General features: G+C 44.7%; 1 protein-coding gene across 4 annotated transcripts in view; it reads right to left on the bottom strand.

Moving 5' to 3' along the window:
* Positions 1-21491, bottom strand: part of CMIP (c-Maf inducing protein) — a 511919-nt gene that overhangs the window by 118502 nt on the left and 371926 nt on the right. For all 4 annotated transcript variants that reach the window (XM_078669852.1, XM_078669853.1, XM_078669854.1 and 1 more), the window contains 3 exons: positions 19159-19200; positions 15644-15706; positions 11905-11985 (listed from right to left, as the gene is read on the bottom strand). In XM_078669852.1, coding sequence (XP_078525978.1) covers positions 11905-11985; positions 15644-15706; positions 19159-19200 — 186 coding nt within the window. The remainder of the gene's footprint in view (positions 1-11904; positions 11986-15643; positions 15707-19158; positions 19201-21491) is intronic.

Here is a 21491-nt window from a genome sequence, read left to right as displayed (position 1 = left end):
ATCTTGTCCTCAAGATATAAGGATTGCTTTCATTGCTTTGATGTCAACTGCATCCATACTGGACTGATATTCGAACGATGAGCAGGCTTTAGGTACTTCAAACATCTACAGATGTGACTACGTCAAACCAACATCAGAGTGCTGTACTGGCTGTCCGCGGGGAAGTGGGCGGGGGTTAAAACCATCTGTTTCTCATAGACTGTTCTGCGTGTGGGCCGCCCATAACACTAGACGCCCCAATGCAAAAAATATTAGTCCTTTGGGCGTTGAAATCCGCTGACCTCAGAATGTTAAATATTTCTGGATTTCCCATCTCCCCAGCCCTGCTAGACATCAATCTGTGACGCTTTCTCCAGAAATACAATTTATCTCGTACAACATGATATTTGACTAAACACATTAGCTTTCACAAAAGCATTCTATGTTTCTAAATGAATACCCGTGTAGCTAAACAGCAATAGGTATGTTTCTGTAACTGTACATGTTTTTCTGTTCTGCACATACGCAGTGCTGTGCGGGCATGCCAAAGACCCCAAAGAAAGCACATTGGGTATAAAAATACAGGCATTAAGTAGGCTGCAGTGGGCAATACATCTGTATGCCTCTGGCCACACAATATGTTGGCGATTAATAAACAAAAGAAGTTTACTGCGGTAATTCATTTCTATTTCTCCTCATAAAGACGGAGCAACAAGCTTTCTCCGTGCCTAAAGAACTTCTGCGATGACAAGAGAAATAACTTTAACGCTCTATAAGACCTAAAGAATGGGGGGATCATTTTGTAAAAATGTTATCAAAAAGAAGAACCCGCAAGGAAATGGCCAACAGTCCAAGTAATAATGCCCGGACCCCCTCTTGGTAAACAGATAAGAATCAGGTATTCCTGGAATTCCAGAGGATGACCGATTTAGGTTATGTTTTTCAGCACTGGGGTTCTTGGCACACCCTGGAGCCGTCTTTGATCCCCGTGGCATAGGGGTGCTTGTGAGGGAGAGCTACAGAAAACTAGAGGATGCACAGAAATACACATGGGTGGCAATACTATATTTCTGCCCACAGCAAGCAGACCTTTGCGGTGGGGGGGTGGGGAGGAGTGTGAGGGTGGGTGTATATATATATATATATATATATATATATATATATATATATATACACCCACCCTCACACTCCTCCCCACCCCCCCACCGCAAAGGTCATATATATATATAGGGCACAAGTCCTATAACAAGCATTTACAATGCAATGGTTTTGCCTTTGACAAAATTAGAGCCATTGGCATTGTAAATGTCAAAATTTTCACCTATGGTTTTTTTTGTAAAACATAAACAAATGGCTTTGTCGTTTACTAGTAAATAGCTTTATGGTTACGAAATGTGAGACCTATTGCATTTGCACTTCTACACACATAGGTATATGTACACAGAGCTATACACACACACACAGAGCTCCTCCTCTACACACATTGACAGGCTTTGTATACACAGCTACATACACACACAGCTACAGACATGCACAGTTACACACACACACACACAGTATTATACATACATAGCATCACACATACATAGCATTACACACAGACAGCATCACTCAGCTCCTGGACACATCTGCACACATACACAGCTACAGACCCACACATACACATAGCATAATACACATATAGCATCACACACACATACACAGCATCACTTAGCTCTTGTACACATAGCTGCACACATACACAGGTACGCACAGTCCGTCAGCCTGCACTCACAGCCTGCACTCACAGCCTGCACTCACAGCCTGCACTCACAGCCTGCACTCACAGCCTGCACTCAGTCTCACAGGCACGAAAACGGAGGCACAAGCAGGCAACAGAGTCACGGCACGAAAACGGAGGCACAAGCAGGCAACAGGGAGACACGAAAACGGAGGCACAAGCAGGCAACAGGGAGACACGAATTGTAACTTTAAATAAAAGCAACCTTTTTCACCGATGTGTCTGTGTGTATTTATTTATTTAATTCTATGTCCGTGTGTCTCTGGCATCTTTCTGTCCGGGGAATTTTTGTCAGGAGAAGAGTGGCGGCTCCAGAGTGTGAGGTGAGGGCAGAGGGCTGCGGGTCTGGGGTGGGCTGCGGGGGGGGGGGGGGGAGATGTGCAGGGCAAGAGGGGGTCACTGAAGGCTCCAGGATGTGTCGACGATGCACGGAGTGCTGGGGGTGTAGTGCCTTGTGGGGGTTGGATGGCGCTGGAGGGATCTAGCCGGATGCGGGGTCCTCTCGTGGCTGAGAGTGCTGCAGGAGCCAGGCAGTGCGGGGCAGTGTGCGCCCCCCCCCTCGGCAGGAGATGTGCGGGGGAGGGCGCATCCTGCATCAAGGCGGCAGTAGTGAAGGAGTAGGGGAGGGGTGATTAGCCAGGGAGGGGGGGGGGTGACAACGGGAGGGGGGCAGAAACGCAGAAGCGCTGAAAATATCGCAGGGCTGGGACAGAGTCCGTGTAACTGGCAGATCCCGGCTTCCAATGTTACTGAGGTAGCTCAGCGGGTTAACGCGGCTCCTTCTCGTAACTGTACATGGTAAAGGGCCATGTTCACACCCTGAAGGGGCTGCTTTGTGCTTCGGTACAAAGCGCCCCATTGCGTGGGAATAGAGCCTTTCTTCACGGCATCCAAACCAGGAGAGCGGGAGGGGGGAGAGCGGGAGGGGGGACGGCGGCGGGAGGAGGGACACGGAGAACCTGAAAACTCACCGAGTCAAACAAATTATTGTTCGCAGCCCCCGTTCCCGGCATGCCTCGGGGCGGCGGGGCCGCCCTCCCGGATTTGAATGCGGAGCTCTAGCTCTTTCGGCGCCATTTTCGAGTGATGACCGGTGGACTCGGTGTATATGATGCCGGTAGTGACCTTACCGGGGCCCGGGGGGAAGACAGAGGGGTCCCGAAAAATTTGGAAAAAATTAGTAAAAATATCCCGAGGTCCGGTGGGGGCGACGGAGAGGCGCCAGTGCCCGGTTCCGAACTACTGATTTAAGGAGCTGATTGTGGAAAAGAACCTGCAATGTGTATGGGAGTCGTGCTCTGATTGAGAAGCCAGTTGATCTGTTGCGGTACTCCACTTGAACAGCAGGAAACACGGACACTGTTCAGTTCCTACTCTAAACACAGTTGAAGACTCTGGCTAAGACACCATCCATAAGAAATCGGAACAACACTTCAGGATATCAATAAAACCTCGTTTCTGGGTGCATTTTACTTTTTTCCACAGGCTTCTGAATTTCTGCTTAAGTTTTAATTTTTAACTCCCTTATTCCATTATGGCATATATAGATTCTCCGGGGATTGAGACTCTGGATAATGTTGTATCCCTTTATTATGGTACAATGGTTTAACTTCTTTTAACAGATTTTGATGTTGGGGATTATCGCGTTATTTGCAATCCATTGACAGTCAACAAAACGCTTTTTATTTTTCACTATTAAAGGCACCATGAAAGCTGAAGCACTTTGTGGTACCTAAACTGTTGCGTCTATGTACGCTTTTTCGTTTTATCTCCAATTAGCATTTTGCTTATACCTTAAAAATATTCTAACTGTGCAATCTTAACGATAATTTGTATACAAGCCTGGGCAGCTAGGAGGAGGGGCGAGCAAGATGGCGGGCGCGCATGCGGTGTCCTTCCTCTGCCGGGGCCTGGGCTCTCTTCTCGGGTGCCGCGGGCGGGGCTCTCCTGCACCGGGGCCTCGCTGGCAGCTGCACTCCTTTCTCCTGGCATAGAAAGACCGGCGCCGACTTCCCGCTTGCCTGCGGCCCGGCCGGACCAGATTCGGGGGCGTTCCCGGCTTTCGGCTGACGTCGCGTGACGTCAGCAAAAGCCAAAGAATCGCGGGAACGCCCCCGAATCTGGTCCGGCATTGACGGACAGGCCCCTCGTCCAATGGCTAGGCTCCATTTATGGAGCCAGCCAATAAATGACGAGGGCCGACCCAAAGCCACACTACAGATCTCATCAGGATTTCGCCTGCGCGAAAAAGATGCGCAGAGCGCATCTTTTCGCCAGGCAAAACCTAAAAAGTAGTGGGGGACTGAGAGTATGCAAATTACTTCATGACGTCATGTGCTAAACGTGTCCCGAGTGGGGGAACGACATCCACCCGCGGGGACCCCTGACGGGGGGGTGGGGGGGTATGTGTGTGTGTGTGTGTATATATATATATATATATATATATATATATATATATATATATATACATATACATATACATATACATATACATATACATATATATGTAGCCCCTCAGTGGAAAGGCACCCCAGGCAGGCACACGTCCTTGTATGACGCGTTTCGGGCTATGTCTGTCCTCGTGGACTGCAGCAAAGTCACAGCAAGCTAGGCAAACCACCAGGATGTTCCCTCTTCTATTTCATTATCACACCGCTCATGTGAGCAAAACATTCTGGGATGGTAGTCATATTGCAATACCCAATGTGGGTTGTTGTTGCAAAACCCTTAAAAAAAATATATATATATATATATTTTGGGGAAAAGAAACAATGTCTCTCGTGGCCGCTCTCCTTTATCCAAAGCACCCCCTATTCTGCTCATCCCTCGTTCAAGAACACGTTCAAGAACACGGAGGCAGACCAGCTCAGATTTCGCTTATTCCATTTAGTTTTAACTTCCAGTGTGAAGTTGGGCTTGCAAGCATATGTTGACTGTCAAGGCCTGATATAGAGCTGGAAGAGTCCGGTGCAGCAATGTTTGTTGGCGTCCCCACATGCTCACCTCTGTCTTAGAATCCTTCACTACCACCCTTTAACAGTACCCCTCAGGTCTCCATAATCATTTTCTCTCAGAAGCATTTAATTAGTTCTATAGCGCTTCTCGTCAGTGTATGGTGTCAGAGCACTTTATATCACACATTACACAGAGACAATCAATCATACGTGTGTAAATCAGTGCACATGAAATGTTATGTAAGACAGTGGACTACAAGGTGTAGGAGTCACATGTCATCCATACTTGTAAGCAGTATAGTTTAACCCCTTTGCTGTGGTGTCAATTCCGCCGCATCGCTAAGGGGGAGGGGGGCCGCGCGGCGCTCCCATGCTCGTGACGGAAGCGGTTCCGTCACAAGCCTCGGGCGCGCTGTGCTTGTGACGGAGCGGTTCCGTCACTGCTCGCCCGCTCAATAGAACGCGCCACGCAGGCGCGAAATCAGCGCCGCGCAGGCGAGCCGAGCGGGCCATGACGGAACCGCTCCGTCACCAGCACAGAGCGACCGAGATGGTGACGGAGCGGTTCCGTCACCAGCATGGAAGGGGTTAAGAGTGTTTGGTCTGAAGAAGCAGAAACTTAGAATTTAAAATGCAACAGCATGGTTGGGGGTTCTCTATAAAAATAAGAATTGATTCCTACCCAAATAAATCCTTTTTGCAACATTAGGCTAACGAAAAACTGGGGGGAAATTAATAATCTCTAATTTATTTTGTGCAGTTTGCATGCAACTCTTTGATGGCAGTTAATATCTCACTATTCTATGTTAGGATTTTAACTTATATGCTACAAGTAACAAAAGGATCCTTCGGACAAAAGTAGTAACCCCCTGACCTATTAATATTACATGCACTTTGTGATCTGCACGGTTCACGTTCTTTGCAGCAGGTATATTAACACTCTGCGCTACCTTTCGATGAGTCAAAACTTCCACTAGACAAAACTCCGGTCTCTCTCCAGGAAGAACATTAATCACTGAACTTATATCGATATTTGTGTTATTACCTCAAAAATTCTTGAGGCTAGTAACATGGCAGCAAATGTTTTTAAAACCTAATGTAACTGCAAACATGGCGCCCCCACCAGAAGTCAGTGCCTGGTGCGGTGGCACCTGTCGCACTGTCCTAGAAACTGTTTATTGAAGCTACTTTCCCTGGAAGGACTGAAGCTGGAATTTAATCTTTTTCCAGCTTCTAAACTTAAAACCTGTAGTAAACAACGATATCATTTGGTTGATTCTCGGGTTTCTTCCTCCACCACGTAATTGTATTGCCCAGTTCCGTAATAACTTCTTAGGCATGCAGTGTGAGTAGCTAATTTGGAGGGACTGTTGTCATGATGTATATTTGTTATGTCAGGACATTCGACTTAATTTTTTGTTTAGAATGTAACACTTATGAAGGTATTTTTCGGTTCCGCTGTAGTAATTTCTCTTGTAACTTTTGAAATACTGTAAATTTGCATTTACCCCTAGACAAGCGTGCTCAAAGTCAACAGGGGATATCATTTCAGTGTTTAACATTGCGTAAGTGATTGTGCAGCGGGTCAGGCGAGAGGGAGGTCATACAAGCCAGTGGACAAAAACAGATCCTACTTTGGCTCAGCTAAACATGCAAGCCACTCAAAAATACTGTCTACCACTGAACGAGTAATGAGTTACTTTGCACATCAGTAGCTTATGCATACTGTGCATCACCTGGACGTAAAAAGTTACCGCATTGACTGCAACACCATGTGCAGACTATCTCCAGATGCTAGGCGGTGGGCATGTTACTGACGCAGGTTACATTTAAAGCCCTTCAAACATACCAATCCGACAAGCAAACCATATATCCTCAAGCCCGCAGGATTTGACCATACCAAGCAACTCTGAGACAGAACACAATAACTTAAACACAACATAATAGGAAGACTCAGGCCGCAACGAATGATGGAAACCTTAGAATTGCGTGGAAGGCTTGCTAAAGGGTGGGAGAGCTCAGTGGCATGCTCACACCATACGGTGTGGTTTACAACTGCCTCTGTCATAGAAGAACATATAAAATGTCAAGAGAAGTGCTACACAGTCCTTCAAGGCTCAGCTCATGTCCAAAATGGTTTCCCTGGAAGAACGCCTGTTAACTCCCCAAACCAAGAACTCCTGCTCTTCTATGCGTACTTTCTGATTCACGATACTGTTTCCGGTTGCATCTGTGTTCGTGTTTTGTATACGTCACTTACTATTTTTGTCCAGAATTGTGGCCTTTGTTTTCAAATTTGAATCCCCTCCAAGGACAGATTTCTATTCTAAGTACTAGTTAAAATCCAAAAGCAACTTTTCTGGGGAGGGTTTTATTGACCATTGCGAAATGTACAAAAGACGTTTATGCGCCTGAGAGAGAAGGGCCGGATGCCAATGCTATGGCCTTTGAGCCACAGTGGGTTGGCACGTCTGCTCTGTAAATGCCAGAAATACACAAAAATGTTACAAAGACAAGGGCCTTTTTCCCCAATGTAAACTCAGATTCATGAAAGCAGACACAGGCCACCACTCGGGTCACTGGGAAATATGTAGCTGGTGGTGCCAGGCTTGACGCTTCACGAGTCAGTGGTTAGACTCAACCATCCATCTGCTAAACTTCCCTTTCTGGACCCCAGATACACATTATAAGAGTTCCATTCATTATTCAAAGCAAAAGCAGTTAGAGGCAATCTCTGACCATGTTAAGTTGCGCTCTCCTAAGTACTGGGGTGGAGGGGGGGGGGGGGGGGGAGTTGGTCTGATCATTGGGATAAGAGGTCGTGAATCAAGGCTGATTTTATAAGTGGACAAAAAACAAGTGCCTAACACTAAAAGAAGAATAGTTCAACTGTTATGTAGAAATACAGAAGGAAGCAAAGATGTTGTAATATAGAAGGCATAGCAGGGACTAGGCACGCAGTGAGGTACGAAAAGCTTCTACACTTAAAAAAAAAAATACAAATTAAAATGTAAACTAAAAAATAATACAATTGGAACATTCAATATGGAAAAATTGATCAAGACTTATTCTTCACAACGACCTTTATCATTCCAACTGCAGAACAAGAGCAACTAAGGTCACATTTGTGTGGCCTAAATGCGTAGTTTTACGGATGTATTCACAAGATGGAGACTTCCTTCTACCCAGGTGGCAGGCACTCCTCAGGAGTGCCTATTATAAAGTGAAACGGCTACCAATATCTAAAGATTTTTGCAAGCTCCAAGACTCCTTTAATATTCACTGATCCTCTTTAATTTCATCATAGAATAGTGTAGGTAGTGTTCTATTTTGCGTTATGCAGGAGGATAGTATACACTAAGATTGGTGTTATTGTGGCTTCATGTAGAACAGACACACACTAGAATGCACCATCAATGCATCTACTGGGATGTTGCCATACTTAGTAACCTCTGGCCCACATAGCCCCCGCCACACATGCCAACTGCTGCGCAGCCTAGGTACTAGAGATCTACGTCAAGTATATGACTGACATTAACCATATTTCCTGGAACGTTAGGGGTGTCCACACTCCAGCTCGCAGGTATGCCATATACGCCTACTTAAAGCGTAGATCCACGGGGATTGCATTCTTACAGGAGACTCACCTGACAAGCCTAGAAGGAGGCAGACTTTGTTGTCGCTGGCACGGCCATGTATACTGCACACACTATTCGTCCCAGGCTAGAGGCGCCCTGATTTGGGTATGTTTTAAATGCACAAGATAGAATTGTTTTAACGCATTTTAGATTAGATATATTTTATCGCCTGACGACATTTCCAAGTATTAATAACTGGTCAAAGGAATTAAGGTTGTGTCCTGTGATAACATGTCGAATCAATCAACGATTTACATCTTGTTTTTCTGTAAACTATATACTAATTTGAGAAGATCTTTTATTGTATTTTTACTGAAATCTCTAAACTTCAAGCAATGTAGACAGGCGTTTTGATATTTGCAATTGCTTCCTGATCTGTTTACATGTGTGGCACAAGCAAAGTTCCTGAGGGCTGTATTAACTAGAAGAAAAAGAGATCTTAAACTGTGACTGTTTTTAAAAGATTTATTTTTCTGGTTATTTTTAAATATATTATTGTTATATGTGTTCTTTTATGATGCACTACTGTGAATCGAATAAAGATGACTTGATTGGGTATTGGCAGAGATCCCGTGGGAGGAGGATGAGGTTATAGGAGACCAGACAGGGCGCTATGTCTGTATACGGGTACATTTCGGCACTTGGATATCCATATATACCGTACTAAAACTGATCTCTTTGATGGAAACATTACTAGAGCCACTTCCTCTATTTATTCACAGATGACATTCTGGAAGACACTCCTGCTATCCATTTCGGGTAGAGTGGCCCTTGCAAAGATGGTGGTTCTCCAGCACCTGCTTTACTATTTCGCTACCCTACCTTTCTACATTCCGCCCTCTTACTTTACAAAGCTAGAGGCAAATGTTAGGTATTTCCTTTGAGGCACGTCTCGGCATAAAGTCTCCATCAGGAAGTTATACCTTCCGGAAGGACAAGGCGGGTTGGCAATGCTTAATTTTTAGCACTATTTCTTGGCAGCTCAGCTGCAATGGATAGCCAGGTGGCTAGCATTGCGACATATTCCGGATACCGCCTCTCTGGAACCTACTATGACCCTCCATGACTTGCTTCAAAAGTTTCACCCATGCACTAAGCCCAGGAAAGTGGCCTTCTTATTGCTTTCCATAGAATTCAGATGCTATCGTAGAAGCTTATACATCACTCGCCCTACTACACCATAAGCCCCTGCTATCCTTTTACTAGACTCTCCAAAGGTTGGGTCATACGTCATGGCTGCAGAGTTACGTAGTCGGGAGGCTGTGGGCATTCATGACACAGGAGACCTTTTTAGAAATGGCACCCTAATTCCCTATGCAGACCTTATTTCAGAAGACGGGCTTCCACCGGGGCAATTCCTTATGCACCAGACACTCCTAGCCTCACTTTCCGTTAGATGGGGCGATTTAGCAACAGAACCCTCCACACATCACTTTTTGAAATATCTACATGTTATGGGCACAGGGGACACTTGACACGCTGATTCGCCTCCTCACTCCGCAAACACACTGCGATATCACTGACCCTCCAGAGGCAACGCTGGGAGGATGACCTGGGTCGTGCCCTATCGGTAAAAGAATGGATGGCTATACTAGAAAGTCCTACAAGTGTCCCTCGCAACCAGCGCTTCCGGCAGATCCAATATTTTATTCTCCAATTCTCCACCACACATTCCTTTCCCCTGCCCAGATAAATACGTTCGTCCATAGGGCCGACTCTGAATGCCCCAGGTGTCACCTGCCCAACGCAGACCTCCTACATATGCTCTGCATTGCCCTACCCTAGGGGATACTGGACAGGCGTGGTGGCCTCTTTGGCCCACTGTACTAAGCATGTGGTTCCCTTCCACTGGGAGGTGTATGTATTACATATTTTTTAAAAGGTACAAGAAGCACATTGCTACTGCACATTTTTTTTTTAGACCTGGGCTTCATCACAGCAAAGCGCATGATCACTAAAAGTTGGAAAGCCCCAGCAGCACCTCATGCGTTGGCCTGGCACTGCTCTATGCTCAACTGGGCCAAGTCAGAGGGTATGACACTGCAGAGGGAAGACCTACTGGGACTACGCAAGTTCCCTCTTGCCACAGATTGGGGGCTATGGTGATAGAATTGCAGAATTCAGCTCCACCCGCAGCAAACACGCGAGAGGAGGTGGAGGTCGCTTCAGCGCCGAGGGCTCTTCGTACTCGTTAATGCGTCGTCATAATGGGGCTGCCTTATACAATCCTCACACACACCGTAGAAACACAGTATCTTCATGCACTACACAAGCAGTTATTTAGCCGTAGCTATATTTCAGGGCCTTAGGTCGCGGGCGATTACCCCTTTCCCTTAGTTTAGTTATGTTGTCCTCATTATGTTGTATCCTCACCCATCGTTCATTACTACTCAACATCACGCATAGTGGGGCATCACAATGCACAGCACTGTGATCATACATTCATTCACACTTCATCTGAAGTGTTTTGACATTATGGACAGTCCAACAGCACCATACCCATCACTGTGATCCCACGCTACCGTGGCAAATGTCAAGCTTTTATCTGCTACAGTATCCTCACCTGGCATTTTTGGCCAGTTGTCTATTGTTATGCTGTACTGTTGAAATATGTCAATAAAAAAGATTTAAACAAAAATTCAATGCTTCTGCTGGATAGTTTTAGTAACAGCGTCTGAGACGGCTAGTCAGAGTAGGCAACAGAGTGCGGTATTCCACATCCCACAATACACACATCTCTCTATATTATAACTGTAGAGATTTATGTGGCCTAAAGCGACGGATGAAATACCATTTGTGCTCAACTTGCTGTTCAAAGTTGGGTGCAAAAACAGTTGTGCCAGAGTTCTTAACATTACTGCGGCACTGGTAATCAGGCCATGAGTTGTGTAACCTACAATCGTGAAGGGTCAGACAATCCGTGGCGGCTCCTCTGCTAAGGCGGAGGAGCGTTGCCCCACAGCGCAAAAAGGAAAAATAAAACGTTATCGTCATTGTATTATTCCAATTGCTTGCAGCCTGTGTGCAGTGTGGGGCAGGGCTGGGCAGGGAAGGAGTGGTTTGCACTCCCAAAGTGTGTATAAACTGTTTGGCTGGCCCTCTTGGGCCGACCAAACAGTCCATGCACACGTTGCATGTTCCTACAAGGCTACATTACACAGCCTGGTCAGGAACATGCACAGGCTACCTGTTCCAGTACGAGCACCGATCCATGGCACTCACGCGTATCACAACGCAGTGATTGACTCAGAGGAGTGTGTGTGCCAGGTGCGTCCTGCTGCTGCTGCCACCAGGACTGGAGACCTGAAGAAGAAGAGGACACAGGGGTGTCGGCGGCCAGTCGGCCTAAGTTAAGTATTTATTTATTGATTAGTTATACCCCCCCTTTGCCCCACCACCCCATCCAGTAGCAGCCGCTACTGCAGACAATCTGTCAGTATCTTTAACATTGGCAAAGATATGTATGAGAATCTATCATATATTCATTACCATGCAGTGTGGCTGCTTTGCACACTAAAAGTGCTCCAAAGTTCATGCCACAGAACACACTCACCATGTTATGCTTAAGGATTCGCTGCACCACCGGTGTGAACACTTCGATTACAACCATGGAACGGGGACGCTCTCTGCAGTGCTAAAATGAGAGAACAGCAGTTAGAGTGGTGCACAAAACACTTACTCAACCTGTAAACAAACCTTACCAATATACCATGGAGATACCCGAGATAATACTTACCTGATGAAGATTAGCATCTCCCTTGGAGTAGCATTCCACCATTACACACATTTTCTGCGACGGTACAGAAATGGACCAACTGTATGCAAATCAGCGCATCAGTTGACCAAATTAATCAGCCCAGACCACACTGCTAGAGCCCACGCCTTCAGCATGAGATGACAAGTAACTGTAGAAGAATTGTTAACTAGCTGGCCTTTCTCTCTTCAGTGCAGCTCCAGTCCATAGGAATCAATAAAGTAGTAAATAGCTGTATATGCCCATTTCCAGATTGGGGGACTCAACAGACAGTGATAAATGTGATGTAAATGCCAGAGCTAAAGCACTGTTATTACTATAACTTTGGCTTAACACTTCCTGTCTGATGGGAGACAGCAATTACAACGCGGGCTTTACACAGCGCTACCATTACGACGCAGCCATAACAACGCAAGTCGTTACAACGACTTGCGCTGGATGGCACTATATACTTAGGAATAGTATGATTTACTATTCCAACACCTTCCCTACTGTTACGTAGGCTGGAGTTGGAATAGTAAATGATACTATTCCTAAATCCAGCGCCTACAGCGCAAGTCGTTGTAACGACTTGCGTTGTGATGGATGTGTTGTAATGGTAGCGCAGTGTAAAGCCCGTGTTGTCATGACATACATCCCAGCCCAGTTTCGTAAGTATACGCACATATTCTAAAATGCTGAAATACTGCTCTACAACCCTACTAGCAATAACCCCTGTAGTGAAGAGGACGGTCTCATGCATTCGCATTCATTTCTCTTATCAAATCATCAAACAATGGTAGTCATCTTCGTCTAATAAAAAAAGCTAGCATCTGTAAGGTGTGATACCTGTTCATGGACTAATATCAGTAATAAAAATATCTTACAGTTAAACAGGTTTAAGGGCACAGGTGCCCTCTTTTGTCTGGTGCCACACACTAATCTACAAAAACATTTCCACTGTTTGCAAAGATCAGACACAAGTTAAACAGTTTACAACAAAAATGAATCTAGCTACATACTCAGAGTCAAATAGATTGCACTGTTAATCTGAAGAATTTATGGATACATAAGTCGAAAACTAGGAACTTTGTACAGTGTGTGCTACACTGCACCTATGGTCTCTTTATTAGGGACAGAACCTCCCGCGAAACAAGATAGAATTAAAACTGTGTTCTAATCATGTGTTCCTGAATAAGTAAGGAGTGATACAACTGTTCACAGCCCCCAAAGAGGTAAAGTGTAAAGGTCATATTCACTATCTAAAGTAGGCTATAGGAGGGTCTGGTCCATTGGCAGTGCTCACAGTTCTCAGTTCTGGAGGAGGGGGAGAAAAGATAGCTACTAAGGCAGTGACAGTGAAGGACAGACGGGATCACTGTTTGACCACTGCACGTAAGGCTATTAGATTCCTTTTTAAGTAAACTATCGTCATCAATGCTGGGCATGGGAGGAAGGGGAAGACGGACAAAGTCAGAAGAAGTCTTTTAGTACTCCATACAAGAATTTCAGAATGGGGCTTACACAGACCTGGTCACCACGTTTAAGGTATTGTCTGCTTGCAAGTGCCAGACACCTGGGCCTTGAGGAGGTGGTACCTTTCCTCCAGTCACCACTAAGCATGAGGCCATAGAGTGTGGGAGGAGCATTCAGCATATCTAAAAAGAGTACATCATAGAATAGAAGTATCAGGGTGCTCAAGTTTATTCACGCCGGCGTGGGCGTATTATGGAGTCGGTGACGTCAGCGGAGTCGCGTGCGGTGTCGTGCCTCTGTGACGTCGTCCACGTCGGCGCGAAGCTACAAAAAGAATTTCCGAATGTTGCTGACGCAAGGGGATATTCACAAGGTGAGGAATCACAAGGTGAGGAATCCACTGGCAGATGTATCCATCAGAAAAAGAACCCTCTCCTTTGTGGCACATTTCACTCCTTCATAGACCACAAGGAGACATTTCAGATATGCGGACCTGGGGAATTGGTTCACATCAGATCCAAACCTATTCACCCACCATTAAAGGCAAGGTTCAAACCACACTTGAAACATACTGCACTGTTTTCATCTCCTTTGTAAATGTGTACAATGCATCTGGTTTATGTGGAAGCTGTGTTCGGTCTTAAACTCCTCCGATCAGAAGGGCCATTTAGCCTCTTCAAGTGTAAAGACAGAATCACAGTTACTCCATTGGTGAAGCCTTGGATTTAGGACTGTGAATTCGAAATCATGGAGACGTCAATCACATCGAGTTGCTTTATGAAACCCTGCAAGTCATGTCTGCAGATGGAGGCTGAGTCGAAAAATCTTAAGACATTGTTAAGCCTGTAAGTAACCTAGGAATCTGAAGCCTGACACACTGTTTGAGTCTAAAACGAACATTTTAACATACAATCATTCCTCCAAGGTCTGCACAGAACTGTCATGCTCAACTACTTTCATGAAAACTTTAATAATTGTAGATAAGGAGTGAATGCACAAAAAGATGTAGATGTTGTTAAACACTATGAATAAATGTATCTGAGGAATTTCGATCTTGATCTGTCCGCTACTCCCGGTGCAGAGCCCGATGGACATTGAGATGCATTTTGAAAGATAGGCATAATTTTTTGGGCCATGTTATGAACGTCAGCAACTCATAAGAACCGAGAAGACCCTATCTGCAAACTGTCTTCAACGACGTGAAATGGAGCCCGAAAGGTACATTCCGATCAAAAATCCTACATGCCGTAAATTAATGGTGATCTTTCTAGTTGTTTTTGGATATGCAAGGATCTTTACTCAATTGGATCCACTCCGCCTGCAACAATTTTACTTCTGATACTCCCTACACTTTGGAACAGAAGACAGGAAAATATAATGCAGACAAATTAATACAATCAGCAGACCCACTTGACAGAAAGGTTCCATATTTCAAGTGTATCCCAACCTTCCCATGCCTACAGTACTCTGCTTCTCCTGAAAGCAAGCACGTCCATGGGCAAACTCACAGTTGCAGGTGAAAGCACTATCAGGCCAGTATTAGGTAGACTGCACTATATAAAAAACGCCCATCAGTCTGAATAACTTGTTTTTTAGCGGATTCTTGGATCTAGAAAAGATAGGGTCTTCCCTCAAGCTAGGATTCAGTTTATTCCAAAGGTTGGTTCCCTGTATTCCTAGGAACATGCCACTATGCTTCGCCTTTTGAACAGTCATTGTTGAATGAGATTTCATGTGGTTGAATGAAAGGAGGGGGTGTAGTTGTCAGATGCACCATGTGTCTTCGCGTCCGCGTACTATTCCGGACACAGATTTTGAATCTAATTCTTGATCCACTAAAGACGCACGTTTTCAAAATCTATTCATACAACAAATCACTCACTCCCCTCTCTCACTAGAACTAATCTCAGAATCAGCCCCGCACAAAGAGTAGTCAACCTAAGCATATCTGTATTTAGACACATCATCAACCTTACTATTTTCCTCAAATAATCCAGCCCAGTCTCATGCAGATGTAGGGCTGAATATGTCTGCTATAGAAGAACTCGGAATAAATGTAACCAAAAAAAACGACAAGCCATACCTTGCAGAAGAATTCACAGAGGTCGGGAGGTGGATGGTTATTTTCCAGCAGGGGTGCGATTGCCTTAAATACATACAAAACGTTTGTGTAAGTGAGAATGCAGCATGAAAATGTGGCAACATTTTGAATAGGCAACTACTTTGCACTGTCTAAATAAACCCATTCAAGGCGGGGAAATGAGGCTTGTGTTAGGAGCTACAGATGTGAATGTGTAATGTCTTCGACCGGTGCGTGGTCATGGCATGTCTGAAAACACGGGTTGTTTCTTTACAAACATCCGACATTCGTGAGAAAATAGCATAAGCACCATAATATATAGTCCAGGACATTTATTTGAGCCTCTTCAAATACTAATATAGAGTATATTATTTAGTTTTCTGTCGAAGGTGTGTATCTTCTAGCTTGACCATCTGAGTACTTACTGTCTGGAGGACCAAAAACTGCCAGAGGCCACTCAGAGCCTCTTGAATGAGCAGGTGACAGATTCTCCCCGGATGTATGACATTACAACGCATGCTTTTACATCGCATGCTTTTACAACGCGGTTATTACAACGCATACCATTACAACGCATAATGCTTTTAGGCGCTGGATAGTGAATTGTTTAATTTACTATTCCAACTCCAGTCCCCGTGGATAGTAGGGAAGGTGTTGGATAGTACATTAAACACATTCCCTATCCTAGAGCGCCCCCCAGCGCAATGCGTTGTAATGGTTTGCGTTGTAAAAGTTGCGTCGTAAAGGCACTGCGTGGTAAAAGTTGCGTTGTAAAGGATGTTTCCCATTCTCCCCGGCTTCACCTCAGATTTTTGTCATATGGTCTAACTGTTCAATAGGGCCACATACAGGTGAATAAAATGGTGGCTGACCTCCACCGCATGACATTTTTACTTTCCGGACACACACAGGCCTTGTCCGACTTTGGGTTTTATGACTTTACGAAGAAAAGGGATACACAAAAACTGGGCAACACGTTAGGCAGTTTGCTAGTGGTGCACATCAGCGCCTGGGCCACACAGTTTGAGGTTTTGGGAGTTAGACGAACTCACAAAAAGTTTTCTCCTCTCGTTTTCTAGCTGTGCTCCTATGTTTGGGTGCTCCAGATGCTACCCAGACGGCCAATGAGGAACAGAACAGTATTATAAAAGACCACCAGCCGAATGGGCACAGGGTGTATTTAATTGTTTCTGCAATTTTCATGTAAATTTGAGATATGTTTCTTGAACAGTTCTATCACAGTGGGCGCTGTTTCTCTGCAGATTTAGACACTTTTCCAAGCACTCTTCATCAGAAGGAGCTAACACCATGCAATGCCAACTGCGGTAGTGAGTGATTACAAGCCAACAAGGGGTACAACCCATACTGCCCCTGCTACCAAACGTAATGGTGAAAAAACTGGATAACTGGTTAACTGAGTCAAAGACGAGAGACCCAGCATTGAAGAATAAAGCACCCTAACAATAGCAAACTTCAAACTGAGGTCTCAGGTAACACAAACTCTGTATTGGGGGCTTCAGGGCTTCACCCCATCTGGCTGGCTCCTGGGTTTAACAAAACTGGAGGATCATTTTGGCGCAATGATGCCTAATCTGAGCTGCTTGAAACCCTTTTGAAGACAGGGAGAGGACATTTTCCAGCAACAACAGATATGGTTTGTATGACTAGAGGCTAAATAAAAAAAATGGGGAGGCGGGGTGGGGGTGGGTGGGAGGGTTTTTAGTACAGTATATTTTTCAAACACGTAATACTCAGCAATTCAGTAAGTAGAATGTTTAAATGATGAGGGAATGCCAATATTTCAGAAACAAATTATTGGATTTTTTACTGAGGCTCAAAGAAGCCTTATTATTATTATTTCAACTTATAAAGCACACGGCTACCCAAGACGGGTTTCCTGGCGCTAAGCATAGGTAGAACGTCTAGCTCAGGCAGTAGAATAACCAGGTCTTTAGTTTCTTGCGAAATACCAGCAGAGAAGTGAAATGTCTTAAGGATTCTGGGAGGGTGTTCCACAGTTTTGGACCCAGATATGTGAAGGCGTAACCTCCCATGTGCACCAGGCGGATTCTGGGCAAAAGGCATAAGGCCTGATTACATGATCCCAGTGAATGCAGACCGGTTGCTCATGTATGATCCAACAGTCACAGTACATCATGTAATGACCTTTATCCAACACATTAGGTGACACCATATTGTGAACATATAAGTTAGTGTTCAACGTGTGTAGGCTCTCACTGTGGGGTTGTTTCTAAGCTATTCATGTCCACGAGACAGTTTGTAAGAACTTCCATCAAGGCTCAGTTTTGTAATAACCTAACACGCTTAGGACCAAGGGTGGCAGGCAGTACCCACACGTGTTGCACTGTTAGTAACCAACACTTGTGCATGGTTCATTATTATTCATTCTAATTTGTGCATGGTGCACGCTTTGCAAGGAGAAACAATGCACGGGGTACTGCTGGTGATCAACGCCTGAGCATAAGCAAGGGTTTTATGAAGTTCACAAGTTTAGGGCCCAGAATATGAGAAGAACCTTTGAAGGGGCACTAGTGATAAACACCAGTGAATGGGGCACTGTTTTTCCTCACATAACTCACAAGCATGAGCATAGTTTGTAAGAAACTCAGAAGCACGGGGCAAGGCTTGTAGGTTACATCCATGGAAATAACTTGTGCATGTTTCTAAATAACCTCCATACACGTGTGTCTGATTGCAAGAAACATTCACTAGGCACTATTTTAAGGAATTTATGAGGGTCAGTCTGTGAACAAGTGGGCACGGTTTGTAAAAAGAAGAGCAGTTTTTTGGGTAAGTCCGCCAAACCCTCTGAAGACACCTGTACCCAGCGAAGGAAGTACCTTGGCCAGGCAGCTATGTGCAGTGATGGGAAGACCATCCGTGACAGAATATGCTAAAGGCCTGAGGGTCACATATGGCCACGCTCAGTATGTACCACAGTCACCTCTGTGCGGAGAAGTCACATCCTGGACAAATCTGGGTAGAGGTTTGAAGATCCCTGCTCACACTAACTATTAATGCTTAACCGCATGCGCGCTGCGGCTATTTTCGCGCTGCGCGGCTTTTTACAAAAAGCCGCTTTACATGACGAGCTCAGCTCGTCATCAGCGTGCGAGCGGCGCAACTGATGACGAACTGAGCTCGTCATCAGCGCCGAAGTGGTTAAATGGGTCTAGATCTTTTAGAGTATGATCTACAATATCAGACTTTCCTTCAAGGAGTGCACAGGACCTGCTCCTCTAGGCGAGTACTCGAAATGCCAGACTCTCTTCGAGCTGGCACCGAACACCCGGCTCGATAAACTACAACCAAAAGGGCTGTTTTCCGTGTTCAGAACATTGTGCATATGTTTAGAGTCAGCAGTTAGAGATAGTTTATGTGTGTTTTGTATTATTTAACATTTTACAAATAAAAGTTACAAAAGTTCATAGAATAGGGTCAAAGAGCCCAGCGCCCAGCATTGAAAGTGCGCTGCCCATATGTAGATGTCTACTCACCACAATAATGTTTTCATGTTCCTGGGTGGTCAGATTCGTGTTCTACAACAAAAGGCCAGTACATCAAAGGTTACATTTATGATTGGACACTATGAGCATCAATAGTTTAAAAACACAGTACATTGCAATGTAACTGACAAGCGGGCATGGTTACTTACACTCGTGTTGCAACGTGCATCGCGACTTGTGCCACTGACCATCACTTTACTGAATGGGGCATGGAAGGAACCTTGCACTGGTCTCGTCCCCCAACTTCTCACAATAGTGGCCAGTTATGAATGCTGCTTTGAGTGATGGAACCTAAAGGACACTCAAGGATGTGTACTGCAGGAATAACCTCCTAGTGACCCTCTTTCAGCATGACCTAGAGCTTTATGCAAATAATCTATTGAGGAACTGTCGGGTGAAGAAACTTTCCGGCAAATAACATTCTTCCTCATTACAATATATAAGAGACATTTCTTCTCCAACCCCAAGGCTCACCCTGTTCTCTAAAGCCAAGTTATCCTCATACAGTGCAAGCATTTGCAATGCAATAGTTCTCGCATTTACGAGACTTTGAGCTATTGGACTGTAAATGTCAACAGCTTAAATTCTCACAATTGCGAGACCTACTAAATTGCAAATATTGTTTGTTTCCACGCACCCCATGCCGCGCTTGCAATTAATAGAGGCCACGTCCCTTTCTTTAGACAAACCACATCTAAAGAAAGGGGCGTGGCCTCTATTAAGTGCAAGCGCTGCATAGGGCACTTGGAAACAACCCACCAAAAAAAATGTGTAAGGTAATAGGTGTCGCATTTGCGAGAGTTTAAACTATTGTCATTTACAATGCCAATAGCTCAAGCTCTCCTAAATGTGAGACTTATGGTATTCCAAAGAGACGACCACCACGGTTACGGCTGCTTGAAAAGTGAACGCTGATGGCGCGCTGAATGTTGCTGCAAAGCACATCATCCCTGCAGTAAGACAAAACTCACTAAAGAAATAGTGCTTACAGACTAAATAACATAGATGGTGTAACAGCAGAAGTAAAAGGGCCAGTCCTCATGGGAGGTTACAAATGAAGACAAGGTGGTACTAAGGAGGGACTAACAAGCCAATTACCGAATCAGAAGCCAGCATTTACAAAGGTCACAAGCCAATGAAAAGTATGAGCAGAGAGTGGGCAGAGCTTCAAGTGCATACTCTAAAACAGCATGCATCGCTGCACAGCGCATGCGCTGCTCAGGATGGACCTAAAAAAATAGTTCTCTTGGCTCAGTCTTGCATCTCTAACAATCAACAACATTGGGTTTCTAGAATACTTCTTTGATGATGTCAGTTGAGGTTTTGAGACCTATGGTGACATCATTCACCAGATGACCCCTTTTGCCAGTGCCACTCTAGCCAGGGAAGGCTCATGTTCCCGTAATCATGGTGATGTAAACACAGTGTGGTCCATCTGAAGTGTAACTTCACTGAATTAAGCTCTACCAATCTAGCAAAATATGATGGTGAGCACTATGCCCTATGCAACATGCCCAAAATAGGACTGAGCAAGTATTCTTCAGGAACGTTTTGACAGCACAGGATACTGCTGCCTGCTTCTTGTCCGAACCCCAAACAACTGTCAGATGTACATTCTAATTCTACTTTACACAATGGGCATTCTAATTCAACACGAATGACATCACATCATTACATTTCTCCCCTTCCCCCATGTTTTCTAAACAAAGAAAAAGAAAACAAAGAAGAAAATAATAGAAAAAGGAAAAAAAATAAAAGAAAAAAAAATAATCCTGAAAGACATCTCACCTAACTTTTAACAATGTTCAATCAGTCTATCTGGTTTCTTTGACATTCTCACCGATTGTCTGAGCAAATCATGTTCTACATGCTGATCACCCAACTGTATATTTTCCTGCTCATAAGCTCACTTTAAATTTGAAGAAGGTTTTTGTCCTTCTTCCTACTCTGCCCTCGTCTCTTGACGTAAATGTACTTTAATGAACTTTTGTCACTTCAAAAGGAGAAGGATGAAATCTACTTTGTCACTTTCTTATTTGCAGTTGTTTCACTAATACCAAATCCCCTACTTGGTAATCCTGGTCTTGAGTGTTTTCTTGAAATCTGCATAATACTGCATTATTTCTTTAACTTCTTTCTCCCTTTTCATAATTTCAGCATGGTCTTTTGTCGGACAAGTTAGGAAATGAGGTAAACGAGTTCACCATTAAACCTCACCGAATAACATTATGTCTTACAGAGATTCCTCAAGAAATAAACTGAAGACAGGCGAGAGACTTAAGGCTCAGGAGTGTGCATGGTATGCATGCATAGAAAGAAAGGGA

This window comes from Lissotriton helveticus, chromosome 12 (genome assembly GCF_964261635.1).
Source record: "Lissotriton helveticus chromosome 12, aLisHel1.1, whole genome shotgun sequence".
NCBI lineage: Eukaryota > Metazoa > Chordata > Amphibia > Caudata > Salamandridae > Lissotriton > Lissotriton helveticus.
This window is presented reverse-complemented; position numbering and strand designations above follow the sequence as displayed.